This window comes from Anser brachyrhynchus (genome assembly GCF_964034855.1).
Source record: "Anser brachyrhynchus genome assembly, chromosome: 2".
Classification (NCBI taxonomy): Eukaryota; Metazoa; Chordata; class Aves; order Anseriformes; family Anatidae; genus Anser; species Anser brachyrhynchus.
Genome location: NC_137695.1, coordinates 40,910,862 through 40,934,565, shown reverse-complemented (window position 1 = coordinate 40,934,565; position 23,704 = coordinate 40,910,862). Strand labels below are relative to the sequence as shown.

General features: G+C 44.3%; 1 protein-coding gene across 1 annotated transcript in view; it reads right to left on the bottom strand.

Annotated features, from left to right (window-relative positions):
• The window catches only part of LOC308189578 (ubiquitin-conjugating enzyme E2 E1-like), a 44,502-nt gene that overhangs the window by 20,625 nt on the left and 173 nt on the right, over window positions 1-23,704 (bottom strand). The window contains 3 exon segments of the mRNA XM_080579734.1: window positions 19,216-19,266; window positions 21,456-21,544; window positions 23,657-23,703. Coding sequence (XP_080435860.1) covers window positions 19,216-19,266; window positions 21,456-21,544; window positions 23,657-23,703 — 187 coding nt within the window.

Genomic DNA, 23,704 nt, shown 5'->3' with positions numbered 1-23,704 from the left:
GCAGCTGTGATTCTCTTCTGAAATATTATGAACAAGCTGGGTAATTGTGTCTGGTTCCAACCTCCATAGAAAACGACGAGTCTTTTTGAAGCTTGCTAAATTCCTGGCTTCAGCAGTGCAATGCAGCATGGAACCCATGTGTCTAATTCTGTTCTGATTTTTAAATTAGATTTATCTATCTTTTAACCTCATTCCATATGCCTTTGTTCTTGTATTAGAAGATAGAGGAAAGTGAGTTTCCTATCTATTTTCTCTAGAGAATAAAAATAAGGAAAATAAATATTTGCTCTACCTTCTGAAATAATCCCTGTACCTCCACATAACTCCTCCACCTCCCTCTCTAAAAGGCACCTATTTCTCCAGTATTCCTTTTGAGATACTTCTTGTCCATCAAATTTTGTTTAATGCTGTCCAACATTACTTTGTACACATCTATATTAAGATTTTTTTCTCATTCACATGCCAGAAATACTTATTGCCCTTTTCTTTTTCCAAAATGGGAACACTTTCCACTGTAGGTGTACCCTTAACGAGCACTACGTCAGTAAAGAATAAGTTTCTTCCCTGCTTCCAAAGTAAGAAGCTTGCAGCAGAGCACATGTTGTTAAGTATCTATCCTTGTCTGCAAATACATTTGTATTGTCCCTTTCCAGAAGCCAGAGCTTTTATAGAAGTCTGGGCTAGATGAAGTCAATGGCAAAACTCCCATCAAATTCAGCAGAACAAATTCATATGCAGTGCAGGACAAAGGAATCAATTTTGGGAACGTGGAAAAGACAAGTGACTGCAAAGGGCAGATTGCTGCAGAGCACTCTGATCGCAGGTTTGCTTCATCACACTTAGCCCAGTTACGCATTATGCCATTCCTCTTCCTCACGTTTACTGTCAGCAAAGAACACTTTTGGAAGCATCTTTGCTGTTCCTGAATTCTGTAAAAAAGACATAATATTGTATTTCTTTTATGGAAGAAAAAACTCCAAGAGTTTTACCAACTGATGCTGAGCATTTTTGATACAAGCAACAAGCTTTGCTTCTGTCATTAATCCAACCATGGTTTTTAGGTAATTACAGAACAGCAGAATGTTACAAAGGAATGCATACAAGCTCTGCAAAAAGAGCTGAATGCCTCTACAGGAGACATTTTCAAGGTTCTTTCTACTTTAAAGCCAGGTGATTTATTCCAATTGCCTTTCCTAAACTCCCAAAGAGAATCTGAATATTTTGGCTAATGCCTAGGGATTTCTAGTTGTTGTTCCTACTGCTTTTCTGTACAACTACCTTTTCTTTTCTTTTCCTTGTGATATTACCAATGGAAAAGGAAAAAAAAAAAACAAAAAACAAAAAAACAACCTTCTCTATATCAAGCAGATATTCCTCCTTCCTAGCCCCAATGTGTAGGAACTGTATGGTTTAAAGCCCTGCTGAGATTTGCAGGCATAAATGTCAACTACAATAGTCAAACCTTTTAACATATTTATCACTTCACTCCTGATATTTTTCCACTTTGTGGAATTAATACCATAATTTAAAGTGCCACTTATAAAAAGCCAAGACATGGTAAAAAGCCTGCTACCATCGTTGCTTCCTTTACAAAAATAGTGATTTCACTCATCACAGCATACTTAAGTTTAATCAACTTTGTGGCTCTTGCTCTGTGTAGGTATTAATCATTCATAAGTGTTTGGATTCTGCTCTTCGTTTTATAGGTCATTTCCGTAGGCATTCCCTCGCAACCTGATCAGACATAATGCAAAGTGGTCATTTCTCGGGTGAGCGGATATGGAAAGGGACGCGGAAAAGGGATACGGAAAGGGACAAAGAAAATATCTGAAGAGATACAAGACAGGTGTGTACGTGTGTATGTGGAAGAAGGGAGGGAGAAAAATGCTTGCTTATGTACAAGCCCGGATCGGACAAAATGATTTCTGTGCAAGGTGCAGAATTCAAGTACATTTTAATCTGTAGGCAAGCAAGCCTAATCCAAAGGAACACAAGAAAAACATGCCTTTCCAATACATCTCAAGTCTAACTTGCCTGGCTTAATATTGCTCCAGAATCATCATAACTAATAAGAGTTACTTTGACTACTCATGACCGCCACATGCCTGCCCATTTCTTTTTTCAAATCCTGTTATGTTCTTTGCCTCAATAATTTCCTGTGATAGTAAGTTCCATAGTCTAATTAGAAGTATAAAATCCATACGATATCTTCCTTTTATTACTCTTGTATTTGCCACCTTTGATTTCAATAGAATATATCTCTTTGTTCTTATATTATGAGAAAAACAAAACAGTTGTTTCCAATTTAGTTTCTTCTCGACGCGAGTATTCAGTGCTGCATGAAGTTACCAGTTACATAAAGGACTGAAGTATTTCATCCTGGCTATGTTCTTCCAGACAAAGTAAACTTGGCTGTCTACTAGCAGAATCAGAGAAAGATGAACAAGTGAAGGATGTAAAGAAACTCAAACTTCATGAATTTTGAGCAAGAGGTTTATGAGAGAACAACAGAAAACAGCTACAAGCATTAGAAAAAATGGTCCCCTGGTCAATGCTAGTACACCTATATTTGAAGAATAAAATTCACAGACTTTAACCAAACGAAATATAGTGTGTGTCCTGAAGATGCCAGGAGGGAAAGGGACGATATCAAAGAAAGAGAACCTATCGTATAATGTTACCCAAACCTCTGATATCGCATATATTCAGCATGCTATTTTAAACTTCATTGTAGAAGCAGCTACAGCCAACAATTCCTGCTTACTCTGTGAGCACAAGCAAGTTTCAAATGCCATCATCAGCGTCACGGATGAACGGTTTAAAAGGGATCAATGCCAGAGTCTGTGGAGACATTTCTGGAAACTTCCTCTATATTTGCATATAACTGCTATTATCAGGGTGAAAACTGCACCAAATACAAGCATGGCTTCAACCAAAATGTCTCATAAAGCAGGGATCTCCACAGAGACACGTTCAACTTACAAAAGCAATGGAAGGAGACTTTGGAGGGATGTCACAGGGTTACAACCTGACGACATTGGTTATAATTTCAGCAGAAATCCTGCTTGATTTAGTTATTGCAGGACAGAAAAGGACAACTCAGAAAAAGCTCCAGAGCTCTCCATTACCTAGGCTATAGGACAGATCCCTAAATACAAAGGTTACCCACCCTCCAAACCAGTGCCAGCCTGCAGCACAGCTGACAGGGCATGATTCTGACTTCCTTCACCTGCCAATGACTGAGACACTGCTGCAAGCAAACGGGCACCAAGTAAATTCACAGAATGCAGGAAAATAAATTATTTGATAAGTCTGGCAGTTTCTGTAGGAAATACTACCCACCTCCCAAGCATCATTCAAGCAAGTTCTATGCATATTTGCACTATTTTGGCTGAAACTCTCTCAGGTGAGGTAGTGAAAATCACAATAGTAATTCAAAAGGACAAATACAAAACCAATATATCTTAGGCACCATGATCACAGTCCTTTTAAGTCATGCTACTTAACTGAGGACTACAAACTCTTCATTTTGAATAATCTAGTTTTATGTTTAGGGAAATAATATGCTACTTGAGGAGAAAAAAGACATTTACATCACAGTGCTTCATTTTACTGTATCCTGGGATCCTTGATCTTTCCACCAGCATCATTAATACACATAAGTTACATGTGAGAAGGCATTAGCTATACATGACCAGTTTTCAGGACTTGAAAACAAATTTCTGGAACAGAGGAACTCTTGTTGACAGTACACATCACTGGGATTATTTTAAGGGTTTACTTTGGACAATGAAACAGTTCATGAAACAAAGTGACCTTCCGCAGTTCAGAAGTTCACTTTTCCAAGTCAAAACCTTGCAAAGATTGAGGGAAAGCCATCAGCCTGCTCTGATTAGTCAAGGGCACAAGAGCTCAATTAGTTCTTACTTGCTGGAAAGTAAGGAAACCCAAGTGACTGAAATACAAAATGAGGCGTTCTAATCAAGTGTGATGACACTAAAATCGAGCTTTCTAGAAATGTCATGCATCTTCAAACAAACTTGAGTGATAAAGGTACAGTTTCTATCATACACACATAATATTTCATATATAAAATAGGGGTGTATGTCCATGTGTATGCGTACACATTTGCATGTTTATACACAAAATCTGTACGTCCCCATAGATGTACTAACTCACTTCAACATCAACTGAAGTGAACAGCATCTGCCACAGTAACAGCACAGCCAAAGTGCAAGCCCCTTAGGACTGATAAAAGAGAATTAGTCCACTTCTGCCCCTTTGCTTAGATTCACACATGCTCCTAAACAGTCTTCCGTAACAGCAGATCTAGAATTCTGTCATCACTTTAGCAAGTTATTTTTGCTACAAAATAATGCAGCACTGATCATTTGGAAGGGGTGTTTTGCAAAACAAAAATAAGCTAAAAGGTACTTCACTTATTTCAAAATTGAAACCTGGCACCTATAATACGTTCTCATTCTTCTTGAACAATTCACCTGCAAAACACACACTGAGGTAGAGCAAGGCACTATTTAGAGCCTTCGTTACTTGTTAAGGCTTCCTCCTGAACTGCTGGCAAAATCCAAACACACATTCCCTCTCCTAAGCATCTTTTCATCTTTACAGTTTGTTTCTGTTCCTTAAATCCAAGCAGAGCCCACCCCCAACAAGCCTGCATGCGTCCCCAGCACACACAGTATAGGAGGAAGGCAATCGAGTTCAGATATTTTTCTGAACAGTGGAAAGCAGCATCTAAGCTATGCAAGCTCCAATTAAAGCAGAAGAACACCCTAAACTAAGAAAATCTATCCATTAAAAATATCTCAGCACTTGTGACCGAGATAGATGAAGAGTTGTAAGAGAGGCTGCCCAGTGGCTGATGTGCTGTTGTTAAACACTTCTCCCATTAGGGCTAAGAATGATCAAGAGACTCATCATCTCCACAAGTACTCTTACTGTAAACAGCTAATGTTGAAAGTCAGACCCTTAATAAATATATGCATTTAATAATTTCACTCCTGAGACATGCGGTTCTACTCCTACAACCACCAGAAGAGGTACAGAAAGAGTAAAAATAAATAAAATAAGGGAACTTAAGCCCTTGTTTTCTTCAGTACTAAGTACTAAATTGCAAAGAGAAACCTGAACACACAAAATAAATAACCTTTCATAATCCAGCGAGGGTGCTAAGGATGCACACAGGACTGATCCCCTACAGGCATGCAAGTATTAGGAAAAAAACAGACCTTCCCTCTTCTAGATCAATGTCTTACTGCACATGCGTTTATCTTTTTCCTTTGTTTGCTATATGCTCATTCACTCTACAATTATTTAAGTTCCCTAAAAATCAGAGAACCATAACAGTCAAACTAATGCACAGAGACAAAAAGCAATCCCTGCCCTCACCCTTCCCTCATAACCCAGAACAGCTTTTCTTACACTGTGGAACAGTGTAATAAATACAAGTAAGTAAGCCACATGAATTTGAGCGTGGCATTATTTTTATTATTTTTAAACAAACAGCCTATATGTTTGCTTTTCATTAGCTCCCTGTGGTGGCAAAACTATAAATGTAGAAGTCAGAGACATAAAGGGGAAAAACAGAAGTAGCCAATAGCAAAGATTTCAAATACACTTGCACAACCACATGGTTTGTTTTACGGCTGCTTTACATAACAATTAAAATGTAATATACCGTGTTTTTTGGCAGGGTGTATAGAGAGAGCATCAAATGGCAATAACAGAGTAAGCACAAATGATCTCTTTGGAACAATTAAGCAATTTTAGAAGCACCACTATGTCCAAGAGCTAATGGGCCCAAAGAGACGTAAAGGTCAAAAGTGTGAGCTTTTCTCTACTGACCAGAGATCACACACATGACCCCTTGGAAGAGAGAATCACTGCATATCATATAATCCCTAACAGAGAACAACCCTATGTAATAACAGCACATTAAACAAAAAAAGAAATCTTTCCTCCAGAAACCAAAAGCAAGGTGCACTCTTCCACCCAGCTGCCTCAGCGTAATTAAGAAATGAGGAATAATTAATTAAATAAATAATGATTACCCTCCTTGCATATAACCAGCTGAGAAAAAGAAAATCACTGGATGTACATGAAACAGTCAGGTGCTCAAGTAGTTCAGTGAAGAGTTTGACACTTTAAGAAAGAATGGGTAAATAAGACTTAAATTAAAACGCACAGCTCTTCTGGTGACCTTGAACTCTATTAACATGAACATAGAGACACACAAAAGCACTTGTTTCTGGACACAGTTCATTTGCTAGCTTCAGCAAGGGCTGAAATTTAGCCCTTGACCTAGGGTGTCAGTAGGATATGACACATTATCTTTCGGGAAAACCAACCTAAGCAAACATCACGGTTTCACTACTATTTTAACATTCAGAAAATGAGATTCTCTCTCGGAAAATAAAGCATTTACTAAAACAGTAAACAGATGACTTCTAGATAGGGCATTTAATGTGCACATGAGTGAACGATTGACAAAACAGTGACCGAAGAACACTGCATTTGCTTGGTGTACACAACTGTGTGTACACACAGGCTCACCTACCGTACTTTCCAGATGTCCTCACAACCCCAAAGTGAAGAACCTCAAAGCATCCTTTTGACTACAACCCTTCTACGATAATAAAATACACTTTTCCAATGACCAAAGAGTACCACATAAAGAATGATAATAAATGCCAATTCTTATGCATACCTTGCACTCAAATTGTCAATTGGGATAACCCCAACTACTTTAAAAAGACAGTCCTCCTTCCCTTTGATTCATGATGTGAATATTTAAACAATTGAAAAAAATAATCTATATACACATTCAGTATTTCAGATGATCAGTGCGACTTCATTTGTAAGTAAATTAATAACACAAGAAAGGTTTTGTCAATTTTTTTTTTTTAAATTCCTCATAAACATTTTATTTCTGCCAACAGGAGAACCTTGCCTCTTTGTTTCCCCGCAGATGCGGGCTGCAGAGTTTGCCAGACGCTATGGCTCACTGCAGAAGGATCGGTGTGACCACAGGAAGGAGAACGGTCCAGAGCCTGCTCAGCTCGGCAGGGCAAGGAGGCAGGAAGGCACCAGCACAGCTCCTTACAAGCCTGTGATGGTGTGCAGAAAGAGGGGAAGTGGGGAAGCTCCACGGTGCAGAACAGGCACACCAGCTCTCTTCTGCAGAACTCGGGCCATTGGAGTGACTTGGTGCATGTTAGTTTGCAGCGAAGACAAAGCCCGGGAGACGAGCACAGAGGGAGCTGAGAATTTGTGCAAGAGACTGGCAGGTTTACTACTGGAAAGGGACCTGGCAAAATGCAGTTTCTCCCTTTTGCTCTCTGCTCCTAAGGGCCACATCTAACCCCATCCCATATTTTCAGTCGCCCCTTGTGTGCCGTAGTTTAGCCACTAACTTGAGCTCTGCCCTTCCCTATCCCATTCGTTCTAAGTCAATGAAGATCGCTGCAAATGAAGAGGCTTCACTAGCTAACACACAGTTCTCCTTCCCAGATCCAGACCCCAATCAGTGCTTCCTTATCTCTCTTTGAGCCAAGCTGTGAACCACTAACAAATCCCACCCAGCTGTTCAGCCAGCCGTGAGAAACACAGCACGTCCCCGCTTGCCCTCAGCCCTTTATTCCAGCTTCTATCTGGACCCTGCCAGTGTACTGCATCCCCACTGCAAAGCGTTACCAGGCAAAGGCTCCACCACCCAAACCTCATTTTTCAGACTTCCCTGACAAAACCCAGTACCAGTTATTAAAGATGCCCTAAACTGCCAGGTCTCTGACACTTACCACTGCAATGAAACACGTACCTGAGCAGTCTCAATGCTAAATTATTTGTCTGAACTTTACATCTACTCATAAAGAAGACTCTGCTGCGAAAAGCAGAGCAAAAAATCCTCATAAAGCAATGTACAAAGCACAGCTTGAACCATCTATGGGCTAGAAAATTTGCATTTGCTGTGGAAAAAAATTATCTACAAGACATACCTGATACATTACAAAACCTCAAATGTAACAGAGTATTTATAGTCATTAGAAGTTAAGTACACACACTGAATACTAAGTACTTGGAATTGGAATGTCTCAGTACACGTAATAGCTCTGCAATTTAACTAATATTTCCCTAACAAATAGTTACAGTCTTTCCAGTTATTGAGGTGGAAGGTGAAGTAGGAGCACAAAGACAGCAAAGAAAGGGATTAGCTGTTGGGCACTTTCATTATTTCTGCTACTATCCAGGAAAAACAAAATCAAACCAAAACAGGAAAACCAAACCAAAACACAACACTGATACATCTCAAAACCCATCATCTTGCCACAACATAGCAGTATCACAACGTAACAGCTGTGTTAACCTGGATGTGCATAAAACCAGAAAATAACCAAGTCACGTATTTGAGATAATACAATAGCTGCTGAATAAAACAACTCGCTTATTTGCCTCGATCAGATAAGGAAAGGAAAGAAAGAAAGAAAAAAAAGGCAACGTCACAACATAAGCAGAACTTAATTTGGAGGGGAAGAGGGAACAGGGAGACATCTACGAGCCCAAGGACTAGACCTATTCTATTATTAAAGAACATTTAAACGTAGCTGGAAATTTACATACCACTTTGCAAACACTGACAAAAATAAAAGAAGTCCTTTGACCTGAAAATTTTACAGTCTAAATTCAGCAAGTCTAACGCATGAAGGTTAACCCTTCACAAAAGCAAGGAGAAGTGCCTGAGTGACAGGAAACAAGGGCTCGCTTTAAAAGGCTAAGTGTAAAAAGAAGAGAGGCAGGGACCTTTCCATAAAGGGCAGAAGTTAAACATTTTATGCGGCTAAAGTTAGCAGACTGGGATGAGGGACACTGGGATGTGGGAAGGAGGGCAGGAGAACAGAAACTGAGGATTTTGTGGGTGCTCCATGTAGAAAGTAAAAAGACTATTTGGTGGTCATCTAGTTCAGTATCCTAGAGTGGTAAGAGCAGATGCTACTTAGAATATGCAATTGTGGCCCCTGCCTCCAGTGCCCTCCCCTTGTACTCCCACAGCACCCACAGCCCCTGCCCTGGGGTGCTGAAGGCGCTCCCCGGCTTCTCTCTTTACGGCCATTTACGAACCTGTTGGCCGTGAATTTGCGGAGCCCAGTTTTGAGTGTGCTGATGCTACCTGCCTCCACAACCTCCCGCGGCAACAGATTCCATAACTCCACTGTGCAGAAGGCCTGGTCACCTGTTTTGAAACAAACCCATAGCAGTTTCTGTGAATATCCCCGGTTCTAGCATTACAGGATCTAGCAAACAGCAGCTCTGACCATGCTTCTCTGCCAGTAGGTACAAAAGCAGAGTGTGCTCCTTCGGGAAATGGAGGTTCACAGGGCCTTCAACAAATACACCTGTAACTTACTAACTTTAACATTAGTCTACTTGCTTGCTACTGAGTTTCAAAGGATTTTTGAACTTTCCTACCGCTTTTTGCTTGCTTACTTGCTTTGCTCTCCCCCTTCTGCCTTCTCCCTCCATTTCTACCTCTGCCTTTATCTCCCTCTGCTCCCTTCTTGCTATCTCTCCCCTAATTTACTTCTCCCCCTCCTCACTGTTGGTTTTTTCACACCTCCCTCATGCTCTTACACATGCACAGGAGGACAATCCACGGCTCAAGAGCCACATGCAGCTCACACAGCAGTTTCAGGGGGCCTGCAAAGACGCAGCCGGGCACCTGTTACACGTGTTGCATTCTTTGAGGTATAGCAGGTTGTGCCTTCTTGATTTACAGAGCAGCGTAAGCACTGTAAGGCTGTATAAACACGTTGACTTTATTGCTCTAAGAATGTTTTACCTCCCAGGTAGGGGCCTAAGACAAGCAGCACAGCAAAAGCTATTGTGGTTTATATGCTCACCTGCTTTTAAAAGTCACTCACGCTCAAGAAGAGGCTGACCCATGGATGGCTGTCCCCGTTCATTCAAGAGGAGGACATCCACCTTTGCCACAACTGTTTCTTTCAGCATCCAGTGCAAAATTGCCTCAGCTGTCCTGATGGGCCGTCTCCCACAGGGACCTTTAAGGTCTGGCACAGTCTGGCTGTCCACAGGAACGTAATGCCCTTCTGCCTTGAGTGGTTTTACGTCCTTTTCCATTCCTCACCTACAATTCATTTATCCTCTCGGTCTCACCAATGCCTCCAACCTAATTAACCTCATACGGGGAAAGAGTGGATAGAACAAATTGGAAAAATGCTATTCTAAAGAAAGCATTAAAATTTCACTAGGGACGTAAATCCTGGGATGTAACTAAAAGACAAGCAGCTGAAGAATAAGCCGAAGGCCTGACACCAGTTACTTTCCTAGTCAGAGATCTCTTAGGTCATTCCTGTAGCTAGCACACATCTTCTTGACTGATTTCCTAGCTCACGAGCATGCTGTATGATTTGAAGTAGGAAGGAAAATGAAGACACAGCTTTAACGCAATTGAGAACTCCAGTCAGATTCATGACATTCTGAGATTTCAGTCGGCACAGCCATTTAAAGCACTGTCTTCTCCCTCTCTCCCATTGTCCCCCAAGCATAAAGACTTTTATCAGAAGCCAGAGCACTACAAAACACGACGAGATTCCCAAACTAAGAGTTACCTCATTAAAAACCAAATTAGACAATTCTTATTGATAAACAATTTACTAGGAGCTTACGGAGGACACCAGCTATAAATGCTTGAATGCACCGCCTAATGCATCTCCTTTAAAAAGGTTACCAAGACATACAGGAAATAATGTGCAAATAGGGTATTACAACAATCAGTTTGATTGATCAGAAACTTCTGACGAAATGACCTTTTGTGGTATACTACCCTATTGATATAATTGCTTTAAAACTGTGTTATTACAACTGTGCGCTTTTTAGCGATCCTTCAAAACCATCTGCAAGAGTTAAACCCTGCTTTAATTAAATATACTGCACTTTCTCCACCATTTACAGTGCACTTCTCAGGGCAGCCTATACTAGTTCAGAATGCCAAGTAATACGCTGAAACTTTCAAGAAGTTGTCCACTTTAAAATTTCAAACATATGGCATACCCCTAACTGTGATCACCTAAATTAGCACCTTCAAATTACAGTGGAGATATTCAAGCTGCACGTGAAACATTTTATACAGTTATGCTGGTAGGCTTCCATGTATAAAAATTCTGAAGCTTTGCTGTTGTTTCCTAAAAATCTGACAGGATTCTGAGGCCATACAAGAAGTATTTTCCTTCTTCTCATCAATTCATCTATTTTGAAAAGCCACCTATAACTTCAGAATTAATTTTTAATGTTTGTAGGTCTTTTCACTCCTGTGTGCAGCTCTCTGTAGGATACTAGGCACTGAAAGAAAGAAAGAACAACAACAACAAAAAAGACCCTTCTCCTGATCTCTCCTTAATAGACGCTGGAATTAGCTTCACTGGCAAGAATCTATTGCTGAGACATCCACAGCAGAAAGAGCATGAAATATTAGCAGTCTACCTGCCACAGGAAGCACCTCTGCTCCAGCCAACAGCACTTGCTACTGCCTTTACAATTCTCAGCACCAGTACAAGACTTTAGTTTCCAGCAAGGCCAGCAGCTCCAGAGGCAAAGGTAAGTGTGGTCCTCTCATCTCAAACAATCCTTTGCAAAATGCAAAGGAAGGGCAAAATATTAATGCGCTGATTTGGTTTACACTTTTGGCTCTGAAGTTGAAGCCCTTGGAAGAATCGAGCCCTCAATTCTGCGCTGATTCACAGAAACACAGAGGCAAGGAAATTTAACAGGTCTCTACACCATTAATCGTACAGCCTCTTTAATCCAATTACTTTGTATTTTCTCTTAAACAAATGAACTGCCAAAACTTGGCCTGGGCCCAGCTCTCAAAACAGCTCAACTTAATCTTACCTGATCTATATTTTCAGCTATAAAGTCGTGGAAGAAATGGGGAGGAGATGTAAAAATCAAGCACTGCATCTGCTACGAGCTACAATCTGCATGCCCCGTTCTCCTTTTTTCTCCCACCTCCCATCACAGGGAGTGCAGATGAATAAAGAAAACAACACTGCATGCTGGATGTTGCAGTTAAGCATACAGATCTGTGATATATTCTCCTGGTGATGTCAATTAGCCCCTCACACACAGAAAATATGTATTAAATGCACTGTAGTAACCATTACGCTTTCCACAAATGCCTTGGAAGACCAACTGCGTGTTGCTGAAATTTGCAAATTGGCAAGAGAAACAAGAAAACCCCTCTGAATTCCAAAGTACAGTGTTTATTTTGACAGTTTCAGTTTATTTATAGTACTTGACAATACATGTTCTCTAGTTCATCTTGTAAAATAATGAAGCTAGCATTTAGACCTCCACTGTTAAGCCTCAGAGGGAAAAATAAGCATAAACTTATTTCATTCAAATAAATGTACAGATTGGCAAGATTCTACTATAATGACTAAATTACATCATTAATTTAGCTCAAAGTACTTTCTTCGGTGGAGAAAGCACAGCCCTTAACTTCATACGTGGTGTGCAAGTCTCCACAGATGTGCAATAATCTCTTAACCTGTTCACATGAAAAGATGGATCCTTTTTGTTTGGTACGTTAAATACTTGCAGGGGGGTGCTGTACAGAGGACTGGTCTTTCACGTAGAGTTATAGCAGAGCACAGGCAGAGGCTGCACTATGCACGAGCTGCCCAGTAACCTTATTCCTGTGCCTGGTTTGGGGGCAGGCCCTCTCTGCCTCATTCCCAGAACAGCCCTCTTCCACAGCGGGGCCAAAGTTGGCGTCCTGGCAGCCTGCACCTCGGCGGCTCGGCAGAAACCACAGCGCTCTCAGCCACCAGCAGCCTGCCCCTGGTGAAACCCTCAAATGCAGAAACATCCCTTATCACTTCATCAACGCCCCAAACCAGTCAGTTCTCCCTCTGTGGATAATTTTGTCTTTATGTAAAAGACAGGAGAGATTGGAGCCCTTTGAGCGTAAATACCCCCCGCACCACGTTTCCCATTTATGTCTATGAAGTGCCATACACATATCCGGAATATTTCCTAAAACAAAACCAGACATAGCACCCACTGCTACACACACATATCCAACACAAGACCTAGACGTGCAGATCTGGAATACAACTGAAACGAAACCAAATTAGAGACTGCGCAGCCAAGACGAAATGCAGAATTTGTCAGATAAAACGTATCTGCAGCGTAATAAGTACAGTTGCACAGTGCCCTCCAAGGGCAGCAAAGCTGAAAGTCAAATAATAAAATTAAGTGGGATACAAGAGAGTGTGCACAGGAGGGATTTCGACCCTCTTTGTTCTTAGCCGTGCTACAATTTCACAGCCGCTCTCAAGATTCACCCTCCCGATATTTGGCATGCAGGAGCACAGCGCGCAGCTCGCTGGGGAATTGCCGAGCCGGGATGTGCCAAACAAAACCTACCACACAACCAGCCAGCTCCTGCCACAGGACCCAAAACATGCCTTTTTTTTTTTTATTTTATTTTTTTTTATTTTAAAGGGAGCCAATGAAACCAGGAACATCTTCAGAAACGCGAATTCCTGCGATATTAACTAATCAATCCGCGGCAAAGGAGCTGCCCCCGTGCTGCTATTGTCTGAGCACACCAGGCAGAGGACTTTGCCTGCAGGAGCTGCTACCTCTGTACGCCCGGAATTCACCACGCATCTAACCTGTGTTATTTTCCTCCTTTGCAAGACAGCCCATACGCAGCTGCGGAGGATCTCTGAATTAGTTAATGCACCGCTTCAAAAGGAAGAGTTATTTCTCCAGGGATCGTGCGCCAAACAAAGGGGGGAGGGCATGGTGAACCACTGGTAGTTTGTGTGACAAAAGGTATTTTTCAGCTGCACACAGCTCTAATTACGAAGGTCCTTCCTATCCTGTGGCTGGAAAGTTCTCACTGAAAATACTTGCGTTTCAGAGAAACAACGGGGAGAGGGGAAGAATTAAAAATAAAGAGCGATCAAATTGCTTTTTCAAGCTGAGAATTGTCATTAAAAATGATCTGCATTTTGGTTTTTTATTCATTTATTTTGCCTTTTTTTTTTTTCCAAGGAAGAAAAAGCAGAATTTGTGTCATTCTTACCCTAAGAATTTGTGTGTGTATTAAAAACTAAACAAACCTATTTTAATGAAATTATTTTGCAATTTTTAATTACAAAATGTAAGACCCCAAAGTTTATGTTAGAACCTGGCTATGCACAGGAAGGACTATTCCAAGCATGAAAATAATTTTAAAAGCCCAATATTGTAGTTTAACAGTGACGATCCATCCTTCGATAATAAGCTAAAGTTGAAAGCAAAAGCTCTTAAAGCATTACTGTAGCTGGATCCATTGACAAAGTACATTTGTAAAAAATTACAAGCACTGTAAAAACAAATGTAATCAAAACAAATGCTAGACTTTCACAGTATGTAGACGAAATATATTAATTAGAATAAGATATTACTGAGTTCAAAACAGCCTTTGAGCCACACGTTTTCTGCAGACCTCTCTCTAGCCAAGAGATCCTAATTCCACATTGCGAAGTTCTCAAAACTATGAATATTCCACATATTACAGCGCAGAGCACTGCTCCCCACCATCTATACTGAGACATATATTTATTAAGTGCTGACAGTTAACTTTCACAAGACTCTCAGGGAGATCTGGACCTTATTCTGTGAATTTACAAAGACTGGGCTGAAGGAGCCAGGAAACACAACTGTATTTTATTATTATTTAAATAATGAATCCGTGATAGCATTTCACTCTGAAGCGATGGTAAGCCTTGCAGGCAAATGTCTCCTTCAGTAAAGATTTGAAAATTATTTTTGTTTAAGTAACAGCTGGTCTTGCCTATGTGGACTTAAATGAGGCATGTGGAGACAAACTTGTTTCAGTTTGGGTAAGAAAGATTAAAAACATTAATTCTAGTTAATATCCATTTCGGTCCCTCTACACAGATGGGAAAAATAACATTAAATTACCATGCTTACACACAGTCAATACCAGACACCCAATAAAGCAGAAATTCAAAGCCCTGCTCATAACACAACCGATGCTCACAGTTCGAGCAGAACAGCTCAGCTGCAAGTTAGCCCGAAACAAAGGAGATTTACATTCATTTCTCCACTTTGCCACAGACTTCCTGTGTGACCTTGGACAAGTCACTCGGTTTTGTGAGCCCTTCTGTAAAATGGGGAAAAACATTTATTTCGTAACCTCACAGCAATTAGCAGATTTACTTTCAGGAAATGCTTTGATACGGAGGTCAAATAAATGACATAAAGAGTATAAACAGTATTTAAACTTCAATTAATTTCTGTTAAAGCTTTGGAAACCTCATCACAGCGATAGAACCAAGGCTTTGGCACAATACTCGCAAGCGTTACCTACACACAGAGATAAGGTCTGCCTACACAGCGAGGTGGAAATGCATTTTGATGCCTGCAGACAGGTGCTGGCTCAGACTTCCACGACCCAAACGACCCAACGGAAAGACACGCCGTACTGCTATCACCAATGCACACGTAAGACCAGAGGTTCAGTGTCTCTGGGTACCTTGAGTTCTAAAACAAGAGTGTAACTTTCTGATATAGCACAAAACAGGAGAAGAAATCGCCAGGTACCCTCTTGAAAGATTTAAAATGTCTCAGGTCCGAAGAGTTATTCTCCAATTCATCTGAACCACTAACCACTGTTGAATTTGAAAGCCACATTTAACTTTCATAACTTCATATCAGAAGTCAAGTCATCTTGCAGACAACAGAAAATTAAGGATCTCTAGAATGCTAATCTACTGGGAAAAAAATAAAAAAGCAGTAAGAACCATTCAGAATCAGCCAAGTGCTGCACACACACTACATCAGCTCCCTGACGGGAACAGCATTAACTCCATCAGGAACGTTCACAACAACATTACGAAGTATATTAAATAAATCTTTTTTAGAAAATACCTTCAAGTCTGAAACCTATTTTGAAACAGCACCAGGTAAGCATTTGGGGGACAGGGGCAAGCTATGGAAAACCAGAAGCAAGGAAACTACCGAGGGGAGAGGAAGTTCTGGGATAAACTTCCCCTCATATTACCCACATGTGTGTAAAACCCACACAGCTGCTCAATCACAGGGTGTTGAGTGTGTTCTTTTTTTTTTTTAAACAGTTGATCTGTGGGTTACACACATGAAAATACGGTCACTGCAAGCTACAAAAATAAAAATGAAACTCGTTTGTTTTTAAGCTATTCTGTTTGAAATATCAAATGGTTTTCATTATTCGTAATTGCATCTTATATGTGGTGTTTTATAAGAAGAAAACAGTTCTTACTAAAAATCATTTACAACCTAAAGCTTTTTCTTTCAATATGCAGAGTTGCTCTGGGATGCGTTAAATATCTTGAACTCCCATTACTGCAATAAGACTGCAAGAAGAACAGCATTTTGCAACGAGGCCAAAAATTAAAGCATGGCCAACCACAAACTGCTATCAAACACAAGGCACTGCACAGAACGCGGGGAGAATAGAAAGATGGTCTGGGCTGTAAGGCCAAATGCCCAGTTTAAAAAAAAAAAAAAAGATGACATTTCCAAAATAACACAGGATACAGTTTCAGACGCACATTTTCAAAGGTGACATCTGAGACTTTGGCACCCCTATAACTGATAGCATACAGGTAGTACCTTGTAGCATATGTAGCTCCCTCAATATTTAAGTTTTGAGGTTAGCCTTGCAGAAGAGAGTAAGATAACCAAAAGGGAAGGAACATCACCCTCTCTCCAGCGACACCTGAAAAAATGTGTAGCAGCACAAACGCAGCAGAGGGATGTGGGGCTTGAGGTCAAAGTAAAGGTGAGGATAGGAAGGAGGGAAATTGAAAGTAAGGTACAAAACTATGTATTTAATACCTCGCTCGCAGCATGCTAATAGTTCATATGAAGCGTGTGTGTGGAGGGGGGGAGCAGCAATACTGTTAGCAGGCTTCCCCAGAGCAAATTCTGGCAACCTCAGACATTGTGCAGCGACTAGATTCTCTCACTTGCTCGACGTTCTCACACTCACAAACTGACTATTTCTTTTTCCACAAGAGGTGAACTTTCCCCGTAACTGCGATAGCTGAAACTCGTCTCACTGTTGTGGCAATCGGCACCTGCCTGCCCTTTCACAAAACAGCTGCTGCAGAAGCAAACTCCCTGTGCTTGAGTGCGCAACTCGAACCTCGTTAACCGTGAGCAGAGCTCTTCTTCGCCCTCAGCACTATCTTTATTGAAGTAGGATGGCTTCCACCCCAAGATGAGCAATACCAAAACTCCTTTGGTCACACGCAGATGAAAACCTCTCCATTCATGTTTTCCTACCTATCAACATATTAAGAGACAGTAACAATCACACCAGTTACGCCAGTTTCATGCGTTATCTGTAAGAGTTGCCACCTTCACTGTCACTCGTTGGAAGGTTGGAAGGAATGCAGGATACTTACAACTACATTACGGGTGAGAATTCATCATCGCTACCTGCACTATGAACTAATTATTACTGTTACAAATATTTATAAAGACTGAAACAAGACAAACTTACTATGCACTTCAAGGCCTGCATTATCCTCAGTTGTTAATGTAATTAATAAAAAAATTCACAAACATATTCTATTTTGACAGGTAGTCTGCTAGCTCATCATTACCTGTGAATGGTGCCAACTGCAACAGGGACAAATCAGGGTTCTAATATTATTTACACAAACCTTTAGACGAAGCCTGCAATCTGAGGTATTTGTACATAACCACGACTTTTGGATAGATTCACTAAATTCAGACTGCAGTCCTGGCTCCTTGATCATCCCGGCTCACTTATCTACACAGCGAGGCAGGCTCAGTGCCTTTCTGAGCCATGCTTCTGGGTTTCTTTCCCACGAAAATCAGGATATGGTGGGAGGAGGAGGGGGAAGCATGCAGACTTCATCCTGACACAGAGTCAGGATGCAGACAGGACAGACACTTCCAACCCAACAGCTGGGAGCTCTTTTAATACTCAGGTAGTCATTAACGTCACCGAAACAATAATGTCATAGCTAGAGATTTCAGAACTCGTCAGTTATCTTCCAAACAGCACAAAAATTTTAGTATCAGCCTAGACTTCTACTGTACTCACATACGCCATCCCATCCCAGCTTGAACTAATTACGATCCTCAGGACTGGTACTGAAAGAGGCTGGCTCTTGTGCCAGTGCTGCCCTGCAGACTAACAGCAGCAGAAAGCTTCAATAAAAAGCTTCACGTGCATTTGTGGGTGACAACTCAATAGTAAAGAGGCCAACTTAAATAGTTATTTATACACAGAATTTCCTTTGATTGCTGCTATTACCAACATCAAAAGGCCTCAAACCCAGTTCAGGCACAGCACGAAGATAGGAACAGAGTTGTGCTTTGGCAACAACAGCGAACACAAACCAGACTGAAAGCAACTTTCCTCTTGAATGAACAAGCACAACCAAGGATGTTACACTACTACTGTCTCCTCCCCGAACGCTATGAGGCTCGGGCCACTGAATCAACCTGCTAGAAGCTTTAAACAAAAGGCACACGTTTCTAAAACATACTTAAAAACAAGCTGCTCCATAAAGGGCAACCGAACAACCCCGCGTGTTATTTTATCAGTTAACATGCGTGCTTCTGTAGGGCACCCACCGAGTGACAAATTCACGCTTCTCTTTCACTGTAAGTTACTGTTTAAAACACAACTCTGAGCTAAAAAGCTCATAGCATATTACTATTTTCTGCTTCCTTGCCAGGACTTTAATTTACATAAGATCAGTGCAGTCAGGCATTAGACTTATAAACCAGGAAAAAAAAAAAAACAAACACAACAAAAGGAGAGTTTTCACACTCTTCTTAATAGGCCACTTTCAGAAACATACACACACAGCAGTCTGACAGATAAAAATGCAATTGTTAGAAAACAAAACCAAAACAACCCCCAAGCAGACAGAAAACACATATCAACACACGTATAACAATCTCTGGAGGCCCCCCACCTGGAAACCATTTAATATCATCCAAGAATTCACAAAAGCACCGTCAGCTAAACAGCCATTCCTCTGCTCGATCCAGAGCCTCCAAGGACAGCTACAACAAGCACCAGCACTTTTCAGCCCCTCTCCTTCCCCCGCCCTCCCCGGGGACGGAATCGGCACCAACCTGCAGTTGGGAGGTGGATCTAAGGTGATGTCAGCCAATTCCTTCTGAATCCTGTGGCAATAAAAGCGAGAAGGAACAAAGGTAAGTCGCCGTGTGGGACAGCAGTTAACACATATGCCTTACAGACATACCGTCGCAGTACGTTTGCAACACCACGTACGGGAGAGGCGCTCGGTTATAGCCCCCCGCCAGCCCACTCCCGCCAAGCAGGACAGACACCCTGGTGCAGGGACAGGAAAGCAGGCAGGCTCCGTGTGCCGAGCCCAGGCAGGCGCGCTGCTGCACACTTGCGCGGAGATGCCAGCCACACAGGGGTGGTGGGAAGGACTCTCCCCTTTACTCTGCTAGCCAGCTTGAAAAGCGAAGGGGACCCCTCTGCAAACGTGGCGTGCCAAGCGCTAGGAGGAAACCGTAGTCTGAGAAGGAAATTTGTCTTGCTGGATTGAAAGCTACAGTCATGGCCAAATTGGCTTCCCCCTGCTCCCCACCACCCCCGAGAACAAACACCAGCCCCACATGAGCGAGTAGCTGCACCATTCCCAAGGACGCTTAAAGGAAAGCGAACATCTATTTCCAAGGCTCCTGCACATTCCTGCCACCTTCAGTTCTCCCTCTTCCTTGCCTGTAACAACCACACAACATCCCCGAGTCCCTCCCCTCAGGACTCCGGGCGCTCCCTCTCATCGCCACGTTCAGACAACACCCTGCCCTCCCTGCCCAGACTATTCCGGGCTCACACAGCAGCACGCTGCTTTTGCCACAAAATGCCCAACCAGCTATCATCCCTTTCCCCGGAGTCCCATTACTGTCACTCAAGCTTCCCCTCCAGATCTCCCCACCCTCTCTCCTCCTTTAAACTCAGCCAGCATCTTCGGCCTCTCTTCCACTTGTCATCCACGCGAACCACAACCTTTTCCTACCAGGCAGTTTACAATCAGCAGGCTTGTAAAACTATCTTCTTTTTAAAATAGTTAAGGGCACGACATGTAAACACCGCTTGCTACTATCTCTGAGCTTGCCATGGACACATGCTGAGTGGAGATCTGGAATAACCGCACTGCCTTTGCTCCACAAAGCCACAGAGAACTTAGCTGTGACGACAGGGCATTTGCATAAAACCCCAGCCACTTTTGACACCTAGAGACATAACCTCTCTGTGCTGCTTGGCAAGGCGTTTCAGTGAGCTGGTTTATTATTCTTACTGAAGTGCTCTAAGTTAGCTCGAAAACTTCCATTTGTTGGCTTAGCTCTCTGGTGCAGGACAGTGCTGAATTCAGGTGAAAGAGAGAATAAATGAGAAAGGGCAACAGCCATTTTTTTTTTCTTTTTTTAAACTGAATGGCTCCAAGAGTCTGCCCAGATGAAGAAAATTGACTGACGTAGCTGTTCTGGAGTTACTATTCTATGCAGGCATCTCTCCCCCATATAGATATTATTCTGGAATAAAAACGATTTCATTCTCAAAGGAAAAAACAACAACCAACCAAAGAAAAAACCCACTCTGTCCTGTAAGCAAAAACTATTTTAGAGTAGAATGTCCACAAGTGAACCCACGGTGGATTATTTATTTTAGTCAATGTCGAGCCATACACAGAAAATTCAGTGTAAGTGATGAACAAACAGAAAAGCAGTAATATATATGGTGGGAAAGATTTGGGGTATATTACACCACTCACGCTGGAGTGTGAGTGGTGTAATATGGCCCCAAATCTTCCTTTCATCAGGCAAACTCAAAACTCTTCACAAACATTAATTAATCCTCAAAGCAGTCCTGGAAAGAAAAAAGCCATTTTACATCCATCCCAATACACAGAGAGGGAAATTGACGTTGAAATTTAATGCTTTACCCAGGACCACATAGTTTCCAGTGGCAGAGAAGGAATGAAGGCCCTGCATACCAATCCCACATCCCTATAGCTGATGCTAATAAGGAAAAGGGAAGAGACAGCAGGAATAATTGAGGGGCAGAAAAACAGCCTGGAGGAAGAAGAGACAGGAAAATATGTGGGATAGAATGGAGGGAGAAGCAGGAAGAGAGACCAGAGAGCAGTGAAGCTGGGCACACACCACTGCACAGAGACGCTGGAAAAGTGAGACAATGGCAGCTTCATACGGGAAGGCTGTAAGTGAGGGAGATGAGGAATGGGAGCAACAAGAGATCAGCAGGGGAACAGAGCAAAATGAAATGAGGAAGGAGAGAAGATGCACTGAACTGGTGAGAGAACCGACTGCAGCCTCACCTCTTGGCACTGGTAGATAGCAGCTTAGAGTTTTTACTCATGCTGACTTTGCTTTCCTTCTTCTTAGGTGTGCTTGTCTCTTTTTCTGTCTGTTGGTTGGAGGATGAAGATGAGGAGGAGCTGGTGCTGGCCCTCGAATCGTCATCCGACATAGCGACCCCCCCACCACACACCCCAACCTGGAGAGGAGACACCACGGGGCACGGGGAACAAACAGTGAACACAGACACACACAGAGAAAGGCAGCTGACAATCTCGCTCTGTGTTTGGGTCATGCTCCCTTTAAAGGGTCCTCGTGTCTCCCTCTCCTCCTCGGGCCCTACAGCCAAGCGGGGGGAGCGGCAGCCTCCCCTGTACTACTAATGCCACGGAGAAGGGAGAAAGGGACTTTTAGAGCTTCCTCTCGGAGAGCAAGTGCGAAATGAGAGAAGGGACTGGAACAAGGACGACTGCAAGGATCAGGGAAGCGCTCACAGCAGTTCCTTGTAATCTCCCCCAAACCGCACAAGCGAGAGGAGCCATCGCCGCCCACCGCCACCCAGCCTAGGGGTGCAGGGGATAAAAATGGCACCGCTCGGGTCCCCTGGGCTCCCTGGAGGCCGGCGGGGAGGGACAGGCCGGGGGGCGACCATTGTCAGCGCCCTCATGGAAGCGGGGCATCACTGGCAACAGGGGGAGACCCCGACGGGGATCCCTGAGCTGCGGCAGGGGGAAACCCGCACCCACTGGATCGAAAGGCTGCGGGATCGGGCGTGGGGGGCATGGGGAGGGGGGGCAAAGGGAACAGCACACGGCAGGGTTTGGGGACACCGAGGGGACCCGCTGAGGCCCAGCGAGCTGTGGGGCAGGGTGGCAGGGGGCAGGAGGGGTCTGTGCTGCGCTGGGGGGGGAGGAAAAGGGCCAGGGCCTAGCGGGGTGCGAGCTGAGGGCCCGTGGAGCAGCGGGGTGCCGGGGGGGGGCACCCCCGGCTCCGTGCGGGTACCCCGGGGGCACGGGGCTGGAGGCAGAGCCCGGCCCCGGGGGGCGAGAAGCCGCCGGGGGGGGGGGGGACACGGGACACGGGGGGGCACAGCCCGGCGGAGCCGGGGGGCTGCGGAGGGGGCCCGGGGACGGTCGGGGGCCGGCACAGGGCCGCCTCCCTCCCGCTGCCACCGGCGCCCCGGGGAGCCCCCGGCGGGTCACCCGCGGCGAGGGCCGGGGGCCGGGGGGGGGGGGGGGGGGCTCGGCCGCGCTGCCCCGGCGGCGGGCCCGCAGGCCGGGCAGGCGGGGGGCCGGGGGGGCAGCGGTACCTGACAGCCCCGGGCGCGCCCCCCCTGCCCCGCCGCCTCCCGCCCCATCGGCGGCCCGCGGCCGGCCCTGCCCCTCGCCCCTGCCCCCGGGGCCGGCGGGGAGGGCGGCGGGGGGCGCCCCGTCCCCGTACCTCTGCCTTTGTGTCTGGCTGCTCCTCCTCGGTGCGGCTGGGCCTGGCCACTCGTGTCTCTCTCGCTGGGAGAGAAGCGGAAGTGCTGCAACAGCAACTATTAAACAGGCAATGGCTTCCCTGCCTGCCTCCCCCACCGCCGAGCCGGGCCGGGGGGCGGCGGGCACGGGGCGACACCCGCCGCGGCCTCCAGCCCAGGGGGGCCCCGGGGGGAGCCCCGGCTGCGGGGCTGCGGGGGGAGCCCGGCGGACACAGCACCCCCCTACCTCCGGGGGGGGGGCTGGGGAAGGAAGGAAGGAAGGGGCGATCGGAGGGGGCTGACTTGTTAATGGAGACCCCCTCTGGAAAGTCATCTGCGAAGGTGTCAAGTCGGGGGGGGGGGGGATAAACGCCCTCCCCCGCTCCGGTTTGCGCTTCCATGCGAGTGCCCCAAAGGGACGAGGTCGAGGCAGGTGGCTGGGAGAGGGGCAGGCTCGCGGGGCTGCTTTTTTTTAAGGCGGAGAGGGGGCTATTAGGTTCGTGGGGGGGCTTTGGGCTTTCCCCCTATCCTCAGAACTGTTTCAGCCCCGAGGCTTCTCCCCTGCCTCACCTGCTTTGTCCCTCCAGCAGCACCAGTAACTTCTCACCTGTCTCAGTTGGAAAGCAATAAGAACAGGAGAAAAAAAAAAAAAAAAAAGAAACCAACAAACCCCAACCAAACAAAAAAAGACAGCCCAGCCCAAACCCCACCACCACCACGAGCGAGCCAAAAGGATCTCCCGGCGGCTCTCCCGTCTCTCACCTGTTCCAGCCCCAAAGCAGCAGCTGTGTCTCCCCTTCCCTCCCCTGC